The sequence below is a fragment of the Otolemur garnettii genome, unplaced genomic scaffold, assembly GCF_000181295.1.
Source record: "Otolemur garnettii isolate 467f Iridium unplaced genomic scaffold, OtoGar3 scaffold00055, whole genome shotgun sequence".
Taxonomy (NCBI): domain Eukaryota; kingdom Metazoa; phylum Chordata; class Mammalia; order Primates; family Galagidae; genus Otolemur; species Otolemur garnettii.
Window position 1 is genome coordinate 3,928,272 of NW_003852450.1, and position 13,640 is coordinate 3,941,911.

At 49.5% G+C, this 13,640-nt stretch overlaps 1 protein-coding gene across 2 annotated transcripts in view; it reads right to left on the reverse strand.

The window, feature by feature from the left end:
- TMCC2 (transmembrane and coiled-coil domain family 2) overlaps positions 1-13,640 on the reverse strand; it is a 46,374-nt gene that overhangs the window by 19,922 nt on the left and 12,812 nt on the right. Inside the window, exon 2 of one of the 2 annotated variants that reach the window (XM_012806671.2) lies at positions 11,141-11,665. In XM_012806671.2, coding sequence (XP_012662125.1) covers positions 11,141-11,665 — 525 coding nt within the window. Of the gene's footprint in view, positions 1-6,030; positions 6,119-11,140; positions 11,666-13,640 lie in introns of those variants that run through there. The other variant, XM_012806673.1, reaches the window with a different exon arrangement.

The following is a 13,640-nucleotide window of genomic DNA, read 5'->3' on the forward strand; positions in this document are numbered from 1 at the left end:
GACCACAGGCGCCCACCACAACGCCCGGCTATTTTTTGGTTGCAGCCATCATTGTTGTTTGGCGGGTCCGGGCTGGGGATTCGAACCCGCCACCTTGGGTGTACGTGGCTGGCGCCTTAGCCGGTTGAGCTATAGGCGCCGAGCCTCCTTTTCTTTTTCTTAAAAAAAAATGCACAAACCACACATTTGAAGGGTGGGAAAGCTGAGAAGTCATAGGCTTTAGGAGAAAAGAACAACACTGAAAAAACCACTAAATTTAGTACCTTGGAATGCGAGGTGAGGCCTCAAAAAATCTCGAGCCCCAAATGTGCTATGAAAATCTCCCAGCAAGGATTCTCGCCTGAGAGGCTGTCAGCTTCTCTACTGCTCACCATGCCAGCTGGAAATGGGGATTTAGGAAGTGGTCATTATTCAACACTCACTTTCAAACACAGCCAGAAGGGGCATCTTCTTAGAAACACATGTTAACAAAGAGACCTGCTTCCCCTCTGGGAAATGCAAGAGGAAGCAGCCATGCAGCGGGCACGTTTCCTGGGAGCACGCAGAGAGGCACAACCTTATGAGCAGACAGAAAGGCCAGCGGGAGCCAGCGCAGAGCAGGACCAGCAGGTGCACCCCATGCCACCTTTCCTGCTTCAGGGCAGGATGGGGTGCCTTCTCTCTTGCTAGTCCTTTACTGGTCTAATCCCATAGACACATCTGATTAGGGAGTCTTTCTTGGGCAACAGGAACCAAGATACTGGGCAGTAGAGGCACTACTCACCTCGGTCACTCATAGGCAAATTAAACTTCGTACCAGGCAGGTAGAAAAGATAGATGACTCCATGCTTTCATAGTCACTCTATTTCCCTTGAGGAGGGTATACTGGGAATAGGCCTGAAGGAAAGTGAACCGAGAAGTAGTGGCATCTCTATGTCTTTGGACAGTTTTTAGGAAACAGAGGGCCCTCTGGTCCACCCTACTTGCCAATAATAATTTAGAATGACTCCTTTCTAAAAGCAGAAGACGGAAATACAGAACTCTTGGGTGATCCTGCCGACCTGCGGGCTCAGCGCTTAGCCATGAACTGATGTGATTAAACAAGCAATGTGTGTGAAAGCATTCTGCAGACTGTGGCAGGCTGTTCAGCTGACTGCCAATGCCAGGAAGGCTTTCAAAGGGACGTGACCAGCACCATTCTGGGGGGCATGCCCACAATGGAACTGAGCCCCTGAGAAGTCAGTAGACAGGCACAGGGCCCAGATTATATTTGGGTCTGAAGCTGCCTTCTCAGACTGAGAGGAAACCTTATATAATGAAGTTAATATTACAGAGCACTAGTCTTTCCAGGGCAGGGTTCGCCTTTCCATTTCCCCAAAGGAGGCCTCCTGGTCACAGTATCACCCTGGATCTGATTTAGCTTTTGCTGAGCATGCTCAATTATTCACTAGCCATGGATACTGGCCCATCCTTGGGGTTCCAATGGTGGGGTGTCTGGAGAGCGGTAAGGAAGAGGAAAGGGACATCGTGAAAACTCCCAGAACCAGACTTGGGGAAAGGTCAAAGAGGACAAACGAAGCAGGGAGCAGAAGGGGCTCTGAGTTGGCCTCTGGAGGACTTGGGAAACAGAGACTGGGGTAGGGGGAAGAGCAGCCAGACAAGCTGCTTGTAACACACCAGCACCCTTCCCTGGAGAGGGAAAGGAGATAAGAGAAGGCTACTGTCCCCAGAAACTGCACTCATTCCCCTGCCCGCCATTGCAGCTCAGGAGAGCCACTGAGTCCCTAGAGGTCTAGAAGGAATGCAATGGGGTCTGTGCCTTCACTCTGCTTCTATTTCAGAGCCCTCTCTGTCCCGTGAGGTATAAACAGAGCGAACCCAAACTTCACCTATGAAAGGAAGAGGCAGAGGTAGGGATCAGGTTAATGTTACTGTATTTCCATTGCCTCATCTGGCACCAGAAGAGGCTGGGTCACGTTTCTCATCTCAGGGATGAGGCGGATCCAGGGAAGAATGTGCTTGGTAGCTAGAGAGAACTTAGCCAACTCCCATGACCCAGGTCTACATCACCAGCGCTGGCTCCTCACTGTCTGGAACCTGATGGCAGGGCACTTCTCCTGCTGCTATCTGCTCTAACACAGGGGGCTGACATCCCAACCTTGAGCATACCTTCCTCTTGGGCAGTGCTGTGGCATGTCTGAGAGAGAAGGGCAGAGACCTGGCTGGCGTCTCATCTGTGTCTGGGCTGGCATCATCTCAGCCCCTGGGCTGGGGCTACAAAGAGCAACAGATAGGGAACTTGTCTCCCATAAGATTTTGGCCTGCACTTGGACAGGAGTTTAAGAGGGCATGACCTCAGATTTTGGCTAGGTAGTTTGGAAATTATCAATTTCACCCCATGTCCTGGGGAATTCTGTACTCCCAGAAGCCAGGGCTAACCTGGAGAACATTGGATACTTTCGATCTAGAAAGAGAGCCAGAGGGTATGAGCAGGAAAAGATGAATAAAGGCTAATCCTGGAGGCCAGTTGCTGCTGGTTCTGTTCTACAGTCAAGAGCAGGGGTCCTCAAACTTTTTAAACAGGGAGCCAGTTCACTGTCCCTCAGACCATTGGAGGGCTGGACTGCAGGCCCCGGGACGAGTCAGCTGCTAAGCAGGACAGGCAGCGGTGACAAAAACACCCAGCAGGCCGGATAAATGTCCTAGGCAGGCCACATGTGGCCCGCGGGCCGTAGTTTGAAGATACCTGGTCAAGTGGATGCTGTTTATGGTGTGTGGTGTCAGAGTTTAGACAAGGAACAGAGCTCTCATTTTTGGGACCCCTCTCCTAACTGGACAGGGCAAGAAGCTTCACCTGAACATGAGGAATTCAAATAAGACTCAAAGGAAGAAACTGCATGCTCTCCAGGGACACCAGGAACTATAGCTGTGGAGGAGCTTCCAAGCCTCTAGGGAATAGGAGCTTTTAATTGTTCAAACAGGGAGCAATAGTTCCCAGCAAATCAATCCCTGCTTTGGCCCAGCAAGTGGCTGGCAGCCCGGGCACAGCTCAGAAGGCTCCTCTGGGGTTGCTGAGCTGCTGCTCAGGCTCTCCCTCTGCCTGAGGGCCCTCTCCATGCAGAAAGGAGACGAAAGGGAAGGAGACCAAGTGGGATGCAAGAGGGGGCCACAGGAGGCAGCTGCCCTCCCCTGCTCCAGGTGTGAAGACAGGCTGGCAGAGACCTGTGTGGTAGGTGAGCACTATGTCACTTAGAATGTGGATGGCATTTGTGTGACCAGGTCAAGTGACCCAGCTGGACCCTGGAGCAGGGCCCTTTTGGCCTCTCACATCAGGGCCTGTGTGGCTGAGCAGTCCTGTTTGGGAACCTCTGAGCAGAGCCAGCCCCACCCACCTCTGAACCAGCAGACTCCTAGACATAAACAAACCAGGGCCCCTGGGCAGCTGCCAAGATCTCAGTCTTCTTGGCAAGAGCCAGGGGCTAAGGGCGGCCCCTCACTCGTCATCCCTCCAAATAAACAGGGGTGCTTGTTTATGCTAGGGTGGATAAGAAATCTTGTTGTTGGATAAATCTGGAGAAGAGGAAATCCAGAGTCTACTCTGGTTTAGGTAATGAGCTGAACTCCACCGCTTTCCCTATCTGGGGCCTGGAGATAACACCTCCATAGATCAGGATATGATCTCTCCAGCCTCACCACTTTAATTCCTAGCTCAACTGGGGAGATCCTGGCTCCCTCCTTCCCTGCCCTCAGAGCAAGGCGGGCCTGTCAGTAAGAGTCCTATCCTTAGCACTCCCATGCAGTCTTCTAAGGCTGTCCAGGCGCCCTCCTGACTCTTACCCCATGCTGTTCCTCAGCCACACTGGGCACAGGAGGGGAAGGAATGTATGGGGCAGAGGTGGGGGGCCAGCCCAGCTGTTGGCTATAAACCAGCACCCCGCACCATCCCCTTCCTGACACCCTCCAGCTGGATGGGTGGGCCAGGGAGGGCCAGGGTGGGCCAGGGTAGGCCAGGCTGGGCAGGGAGCATGGGGTCAGCTGGGGAGAGGCTTTGAACAAGGCCATGGAGGAACACTGATGTCCAACCAGACATGGAAGGCATGAGAAAAAGGGAATACAAACCTCTGACCCTACATTCTCCGTGAAGTGTTGTTCAGCAAAAAAGAAAAAAAAAAAAGGCAGGGGACCCATCTGCTTTCTGAGGAGCAAAGTGGCCCAATTCCATCACCACTGGGCATATAACCAGTGGTTCCTCCTCCAGTCTCCAGGGCTTGTGTTTCCTGGAAGTTATGGCAACACACAGATGGGGACCCTGATGTCACCTGCACTCTATATTCACCTACTGGTGCCCTGGTACATCAACAAATGGCAACACTTTCCCCCCACTTCACAGATGTTAAGACAGAGAAGATGGTTACTTTTCTCAGTGTCATACACATAGTAGAAAGCAGACTGGCAAGGCTGAGGTGACAAACTGTTGTTGTATTTACAGGGAAATGATTGAAGGTACAGCCTCAAAGATAGCTAACTGGCTCAAGCAGGCCCCACCATTACCAAGGCTGAGCTGCTTCCTGGAACTGTGAGACCCTGTCTATCCCCGTCATACTCTGTTCCCTTCGGGGCTTCAAGGTCCCCTACCTTCTTTGGAAGGGCTGGGGTGAGCATCTCCAGGACATCTGAAAACTTTAGCTTCCTCCAGGGTATTGTAGTAACTCAACCACACAGGACCACTCTGCTCTGAAAGCCAGCTGGTGAACTGCTAAACAATGGCCAGGGGTGTGGGGAGTGGGGGAGGCTTGTGAATTAAAAATAGATGCTAGTAATCACCAGAGAGCTGGGAGAGAACATGTGGGGCTGTGTTTACTCGAGAGAAAAGAATACCTCCTATTCATGCCCAGAGACCAGAGTGGAACCACAATGGCTTCTCACAAAGGCCAGTGGCCTGGGGGAGTCAGCTGATAGAGCAGGGTTTACTGGTGGATGGAAGACCCCTTTCTTCTAGGACAAGGAAGTACCTCTCTCCACAGGCCCCTCAGGGCCACTCCTATCCTGCAGGGGTAGCTCCAGGACAGGAAAGCCATACACCTGAAGTGGAAATAGCAACCAAGAGATAAACTCATCCTCCTTGGGTTGAGGCACACCAGCTCCCTACTGGTGTGCATAAAATGGTTCTAACTTTTCAGTGACATCAGATCCGAGCTGGGTCTTGGGGACAAACTAGAAACACAGGATCTAGTCTCCTCTCTGAGAGGTGGGGAGAAGAGACTCCTAGCGGGGGGGCCCCAGGCAAGCAGTCTGTTGATGTCTCTACCAGGGATGTCTGATCATGGCCTGCGGGCTGCAGGCAGATTATTAGAGGCCTGTTTTGCTTATCTGTGGTACTGGGAAAATTATGCCCATAGACGTTTGTTAAGTGTTTGTGTATTTAATGGCAAACCCAAGACAATTCTTCTTCCAATGTGCAGCAAAAAAGAAAAATGGTTGGACACCCTGTGGCCTTAGTCTATTCACCTGTAAAATGGAGATAATAATACCTGTTGTGCCAGCTTCATAGGTATGTTATTAAGATTAACCAGGCAACATGTTTCAAAGCTGAAAGTTCAAAATAAGGATATTAAACAGTCACAGGAACAACCATTTCCCTCATTATCACCCTGAACCCAGGAAATGTCCCCCACTCAAGACACCCAAGAGACTCTGGGTCAGGCCTTCCACAGGCAGCAAGAATCCCTCTCCCCTCCACATATTTCGGGGACAGCATGAAGACCAAATGCAAGCCCCACAGAAAAGCCCCTCCCCAGTGGAGGTACCTGCCCTGCACCCCCAAAGTCCCTGCATTCCCGCCCAGTAAATATTGACAACCCTTTGCCAGCTTCCAAGGGTGCCCACCCCCACTCCCTGTGCCTGCTCGGGCAGCCAGAGGTCTTTAGGGGAGCTCTAGGCAACCAGAGGCTACATAGTTATTTCCCCTCCTCATAAAATAGGTGCAGAACAGAGACCCTCTCTTGATAGGATTTTTCTAATTTGATCTTTAAAATGTGCTAACTGACTCACCTGTGAGAGGTGGGCCTCGCTGCTGCTGCAGGCAGAGTGCTTGCTCCTTGAGGGTGGAACAACCTGGCTCATTCTGCTGGGCTCCTCCAGCTCTGGATTTCACAAAGCCACGCTACCCTCTTAGGCAACACATCCGGAGCTCACTCTTAGAACAGACTTTTCCCCAGTGGAGGCGAGGCTTGCAAATGGTCCAGTCCCATCATTTTAAATACTATCTATATGCTGACAACTCCCAAATTTATGCCTCCAGCTTGGATCTCTCCCCGAGACTCCAGACTTGTACATCTGACTGCTTATTTGGCATTCCCGCACGGAGGTTTAATAGCCATCTTAAACTCAATGTACCTAAAACCTAGCTCTAATTTATGCCCCCAACAGCCCTTGCCAGACACCTGTTCTATTTGCTACCTTCCTCAACTCAGTTAATGTCAAGTTCTTCTTCCCAGCTGCTGGGCCAAAAACCTATAAGCCATCTTTAACTTCTCCCTTTCTGTCATGCCTGCATCCAATCCAACAGCTACCTCTGTGGCTCAATCTTTGAAACCAATCCAGAATCTAGCCGCTTCTCCCCACTTTCAGCACTCCTACCATCACCTCACTCCAGGGTATATCAACAGCTTCTGAACTAGAGCCCACACCCCCTGGCTCACAGTCTATCCACACAGAAGCCAGAGTGATCTTGTTAGAAGGTATTATTCATCTATACAAAACCTTCTAATGACTTCCCATCTTAGCAGAGATAAATAAAATCAAAAATCCTTTTCCTGGCCTCCTAGGCCCTCTGTGACGTGCAGTCCTCCCCACTCCCCTATCCCTGGCCCATCTGATTCTCTTTTACACTCTCCACCTTGTTGACTTCACTTCAATCACACTGACCTCCACTCTAGCAGGTTCTCTGAATACCCTGAGCACATTCCTACATCAGGACCTTTGCACTTACTGGCCTGCCAACCTGAAATGCCCTTCCCTAGCTGTCCACAATTCACTTCCCCACACTATCAGAGAGGCCTTTTCTGAGCAACCTGACAAAAGAGCACGCCTATTCCCACACCTCTCTGTCCTCTCACCCTGCTTTTATTTGCTTCTCAGCACTCATCACCACCAAATTCATTATGTAGTCATTTATTTAATGGCTTGTCTCCTCCCATGAGGATATAAGCTCCATGAGGGTAGGGGCTTTGCTTACATTCACTGCTGTGTCTCTGATGCCTAGAATAAGGTCTGGCATACAGTCGATGTTCCATAAATATTTGCTGCTGAAGGGAAGAGGGCAGCCACTGCCCAGGGAAGGCTCTGCTATCAACAGGTGGGCCATAATCACCTGTGCAAAGTCCTTTCTTCTTGAAGAAATCTAGAACCAAGGTCATTGTGGAATAAATGAAATAATTCAACATTTAGTGGTGAGAAACTACTGGAAAATCGTGCCCTGGAGTGATGATTATGGTCAAAGCGAGGTCTGAAGTTGCTGTGTTGAATATACTGGAGGGTGGGTCCCATTACTGATGATGGCTGCCAGCTGGCACATACAGGGGCCACATGGCACAGAGGAATGAGCACTAGCCTTGGGGTCAGGAAACCCAGGTTCTAGCCCAGCTCTGTCACAAGCTACGTGGCCTCAGACAAGTTGTATCCCCCTTTTTAAATCTATTTGCTATTTTAAAAAAACAGGACATCATCACCTGGCTTACCTACCTCACAGAATCGCTTTAATGAATTCATGAAATGATGTCTACAAATGCACTTCCTAACTGGAAAAGTACAAAACCAAACCTGAGCTGCTATGCAGTGCCAGGCATACAGCACACACACAAATGTTTGTTGAATGAACAAACCGCCAAACGTTTTCAAATGTCAAGATGCAAAAGAACTGGAGAAACAGTCTGTGTGGATGGGAGCACAATTCTAAATCATGCGTGTGGGGAGGTATCTGCTCTGGTGATAATTTATGGCAAAAACAACATCAAACCATCGTTTCCCTTGGAAACTGATGCTAGAAACCCCACTAGGTCTCACATCCCCCAAATGTAGGACTATCTGGTCATCCATCACCTCTCTGCTCTCACTTCCTTCCACTCTCAGGCTGTCTTCTCTTTTATCTGCCCTTCCAACTAGCCCTTCCAGACTCTTCCCTCCATGGCCAACAGAACCAGCATTCTGTTGGGTTTAGTGTTGCAATCACCCCTCACCCTCCAGGACAATCCTGGCCTCCTCGGAGGTCCCTGGTGCTGCACTCTCCCCTCTCTGCCCTGCACTCATCAAAGCCACCTGCTGCCCTCCTTCCTGGCCACCGCCCTGGGGGATTTCAGTGTCATGTGACAGCCCCTTCCACAGCCTAACCTCTTAGTTCTTGCTCTCTCAAAACCATTGTCTTCCCATTTATTCCTTGTCTGCCATGCTCTGTAAGTATATTCTGACCCTCATCTTCCCTCTCTAACCCCCAAATCTCAAACTCCAATGCCCTCTCCTGTCTCTCTCACTCCTCTTTGCTCTCAATGCACCTGTTCCCTGGTCCCCTAAAAGCCCCCATATCCTTTTCTCCACATTTATCAGCCTCCTCCTATCCCCACCTCCTTCTCTGTCAGCTAAGAATTCAATCCTTTGGGCATTCTCTGACCCAAACCCCTCAACTCCTTTGTTACCCCTGACCTTTCAGCATGCCCTGCCAGCAACCACTAACCCCAGATCAGTCTTAGAACCCTTCAGCTCTGTCCCTACCCATGGTTGCTTTAGACCACTAGAGGGAAAATAAACCACAATACCTGGGGTGCTGCCAGCACAAAGTGAGAGCCACTGCTGCACCAGACAGGTCACCACGTGTTCCTACTCAGAGCCTTGCTCTCTGTGCCCCAAGTTGAACTTTTTATGCCCCTCTCAAGCCAGCTCTCCCTCCTCCCCCACTGCTCTCAAGAAATAGTCATACCTTTGGATTTTTTTCCCCACAGAGAAGAATGTCAAGTAAGAATTCGTTTCTGGCTCCCAGAGACACCGTGCTTCCTGACCATGGATAACACTGATACCCTCTCACCTACTCACTGACCTCACCCCAGCAAGAATGCCCATCCACACCACTGTCTTCAATCTCTCCCTAATAGGGCTCTCTCTCCTGCCCACATGGGAATGGACTCAAGGTCTTCTTATCTTGGAAAACTCAGCAAAAACCAAACGTCTTAACCTGACATCCTCCTGTCCTCACCCTTCCCAGCCAAGCTACACAAGCTGCCTCCACTTCCAGCATCTACCCCATCCAATAACCCCCACTGCTTGCCATGGCCTATGCACATTCCCAAACCTGACCTGATCTGCAGCTTCTGCCACACTTCATTCTGAGAATGACTTCCTCCTCCTCCTCCTCCAAGCCCCTTTCCCCTCTTTGCTTCAGCATCACCTCTCTTCTGGTCTACTTCTACACATCTGGCTACTCCCTCTCAGGCCCCTGGTGCTTGGCCTGTCCCTTATATGTCAGTTGGATCTGTCCTTGTCCTCCTTCTTACTCAACACACACCCCTTTGAGGATCTCATCCACGCCCACAATTTCAACCTCTGTGTAGTAGCCCTGGCCTACACCACTACCCCACTAGCCCAACTGCCAGTTGGTCCTCTCTAGTTGGACAGCTCCCCAAGGTGCCTGCAACTCAACAGGTACAAAAGTGAACTTATCACCTTCCCTCCAAAACATGCTCCTTTCCCATGATTCCTCAGTAAGAAAATTCCCCCGTCTCTGAAGTTGCTAAGCCAGAAACCTTAGAATCATCCTTTACTCCCCTTTCTTTGCCTCTTATTCACTTTCTCACCTAGTACTACTGAGTCTCACTCCCAAATGTCTTTTGAACTTGTCTCTTCCTTTCCATCCCCCTGCCGCAGCCTAGACTACTGTACCAGTTCCAAAAACGGTTTCCTTGACTCCAATCCTGTGTTGCCTTCCGCAACTACTATCTACACTGAAGCCCTGCCTACCACCCTTTGATATCTTCACACTAAACCTGGCAACAGCTTTTATAATTTGGCCTCAGCAGTCTCCAAAGTGCTGAATACAAGGGTTGACAATGACCCCTAGTAGCCCTGAGCACCAGTTTGCTAGCATTTATAAATGCTTTACCCTCCTCTAATCCCTCCCTGTCTAAACAATACTCCTTCAAAATTCAGCTCAATGGTTTCCTCCCATAGATCCTTGCCAGCTCCCCTCCCCTCTCAGTCTCCTCTCCCTCAAAGCTCTTATAACCTCTCTCATAGCCTCGTCACTCTTTGGCAAGTTCATCAATTGCCCAAGTAGCTTTTATCCTTCCTTCCCAAACAACAATCCCTCATGGATTCCTGTCCTGGGGGGACCTTGTGCAACTTCTTTGGTTGATAGTAGTAGTAAAAATGATAATATGGCAGTTTCTACTCCAAGTATTTTTTATAAATGTAACTCTCTCAATCCTTCAACAACTCTACAATTATCCCCATTTTTAACTGGTGAAACTGGGACACAAAGACGTGAGTAATCCAGCTACTGAGTGGCAGAAACAGCTAGTTCTAGTCTGTGCTCTAAACCATACTTACTTTTGACAGTACGATTAAGGGAAACAAGAAAAAGATTAACATCACCCTGAACAAAATGTAATTCTGAAAAACAAACTCCCAGGCTCGGTGCCTATGGCTCAAGTGGCTAAGGCGCCAGCCACATACATCTGAGGTGGCGGGTTCGAATCCCCAGCCTGGCCCGTCAAATAACAATGATGGCTGCAACCAAAAAATGGCCAGGCGTTGTGGCGGGCGCCTGTAGTCCCAGCTACTTGGGAGGCTGAGGCAGGAGACTCGCTTGAGCCCAGGAGTTGGAGGTTGCTGTGAGCGTGATGCCATGGCACTCTACCCAGGGAGATAGCTTGAGGCTCCGTCTCAAAAAAACAAAACAAAACAAAACAAAACTCCTAAACAAACAAAAGTTAGCCATTTGGGGGCTTATCTCTTATTTTAGGCTTCATTATACCCCTGACTCCTTCAACCAGGACAGATTACTCTGCAGGTGGCAAGGTGTCAGGGCAACCAAAGAGGCCTCCAGCTCCTCCCCAGGTCTTAGCAAATGGCTCTTACCCCTGAGTTGCCCTCCTACCTGAAAGGGCCACCTCACCTTGTCTCCAAGGCCTTCAGCCTCCTCAGCCAGGAGATACACACTGCCACCGTCAGCCAGCAGCAGGGTGGTGTCAGTGGTAGAGGAGGAGCGCGGGCGGCACTGGTGCTGGTGCAGGATGGCCGTCAGACTGCTATCCTGGGGGGCTTTGCGCAGCAGGTGGGGGCTGCCGCGCTGGGGCTCCAGAGAGCTGCTCTTGGTGCGCCGGCTGCTGCCCCCGCTGCTGCTGTGCAGGCTGGCTCCCCGCTTGATAGAGGGTCGGGAGCGGATCTGTTGCAGCACTCGGTTGAAGGCGGTGGGCCGGGCGGGCAGATCGTGCAAGGACATAGCGTAGGACACACGGTGCATCTCCGGAGAGCGCTCCTTTTCGTCCGGGGAGTCATGGTCAGACATGCCCTGCTGTTGTTGCTGCTGCTGGGAATCCTGAGACGCCTGGTGCTCCCTCTCCCGCGACCGTCGGCGGCTGTGGAACAGGTGCTTCAGGCCGTGGCCAAACATGGAGCCCTCTGAGAGCTGCTGGATTTTCTTAAGGGGGAGGAGATAAAGAACTCTGGTGAGTGGAAAGCTCTTGAGTACCTAGTTGGGTGAGGGGGAAGGTAAAGGGTCTGTCCCTGGGAGAACAGCATAGCTACTATAGCTATCTGAACCTGCAAGAACCCTATAGATGGCTTGTCATGCCTAAAGGTCACCCTGCAAAAGGTGGATAGGACCAGACCTATCCTTTCATTCCCAAAGAAAGGCACTCCCATGGTTCCCTGCAGGACATTCCAAATCAAAATGTAGATTCACAGTTTCTAGGAATGATGCCCTCTGGGCTATAGGCTGGGGCTTAGTGGCATATACAGGCAGTACTTGGCTCACTGGATTAAATACATCTAGGCTAATCTCCCTCCCACTCTCCAACCCCCTACTCCTTCCATCCTTACAAGTTAGACCATCCTTCAAGCTGTACTTGCCCTCGGACCACCCAGCAGTCATTCCAGGGATGTCTCATTGAGGCACTCTTTGTGAAAATGGAGGTTATCCAAACAGGTTGTATTGTGGTAACAGACACTACTAATTGCCTACTCAATACTCACTTCCCTTTCCCACTAACCAAACTGCAAGAGCTTAATTCGCCTTGCTAAAAAATACCTGCTTCATCAGACTCCCTTGCAGCTAGGAATAGCCACATGACACAGTTTTGGCAAGAAAAAACAAAGTCACGATTTCTGGGAACATTTTTGTTTTCTTAATAAAGGCACTGGCCCTGACTCTTTCCATCTGGAAAGTGAATTCAATGGTTGGAAATATAGCAACTAGTCTGCACCCACAAGGTAACACAGTTGATGATAAAGGCCTATACACATATGGTAAGGCTCAATGGACAGGCCTATGGAGCCACCATACCAGTCATGAATACCTACCCTAGGGTTCTTACTGCATGAAATAAATAAACCTATACATGACTTTAGGATGATTTTTTTATTGTTTGTAGCCAATTTCATTCCTGATATAGTTGGCAATAAAATAAATTTTACTTATAGGAGCATAGCATATAGTCAGTACTGTGACCTATTCTTTCATATACATATCATTTGGAACCAGCTGTCCAAATGAGTGTCTCTCTCCTCAGACTGCAACAAAGCAAAGAGGCCATGAAGCTCAGCACTGCCCTGCCCCAGCCTTCTCCCTTAGCTCTGCTTGAGGTTCTCCAGCTGCTCCTCAGATAAGTCTGCTCAGAGAGAGGCAGCTGGATGGCCCACTAGGGTAAGGCAGCTGTGGGATAATTCCAAACAGCTGCTTCTGTCAGGGGACAGCTTATCCGGCCAGACCGAGCCCTCTCCAAGAGATTTGAAGTACCTGAGAGGAGGGGTGGAACTTGGGAGCATCAGGGAAGGCCCCACACTCTGTAAATCCTAAGAGAGAAACACAGAACCCAGCCATTCGGGGCTCAATGAGCCATAGCAGGCTTTCAGATGCAAGGAACAACCCACAATCTCATGAGGCAGCTTCATTCTAAAAAACATCCCAAAGAATTACACACACTGGATTTCCTTTTTTTTTTTCCCCTAGAAACAAACTTACAGAGCAAAAACACTTAAGACCACGCAGAAACCAAACATAAATAATCCTACATCTTCTGAATGAGCTGACCTCGCTCTTACGTTACTTTACATTTCACATTGGTTTTGTGCAGGCAGCAGCACTTACACGTGGATGTAAATAACTGCGTACTTGGGTAAAATTTTAGGATTTTTATTTTTCACCTGATCTGAGTGTCCCCACATCCTCAAAGTAGGTGAGGCCCTGACATTAATCATTTTAGAGGCCAGATAAGTTACATTATCACAACTCTGTTATAAACTAATGGTTTTTTGTTTTCAAGGGGCTTTTCATTCTGCCTTATCTCATTTGACTTTTCCAGATACTAACAAAAGGAAAAATTGCAGCATTTCCATTTATAGATGAAGAAATTAAGGCTATAACTATTTCTTTTTTCTTTTTCTTTTTTTTTTTT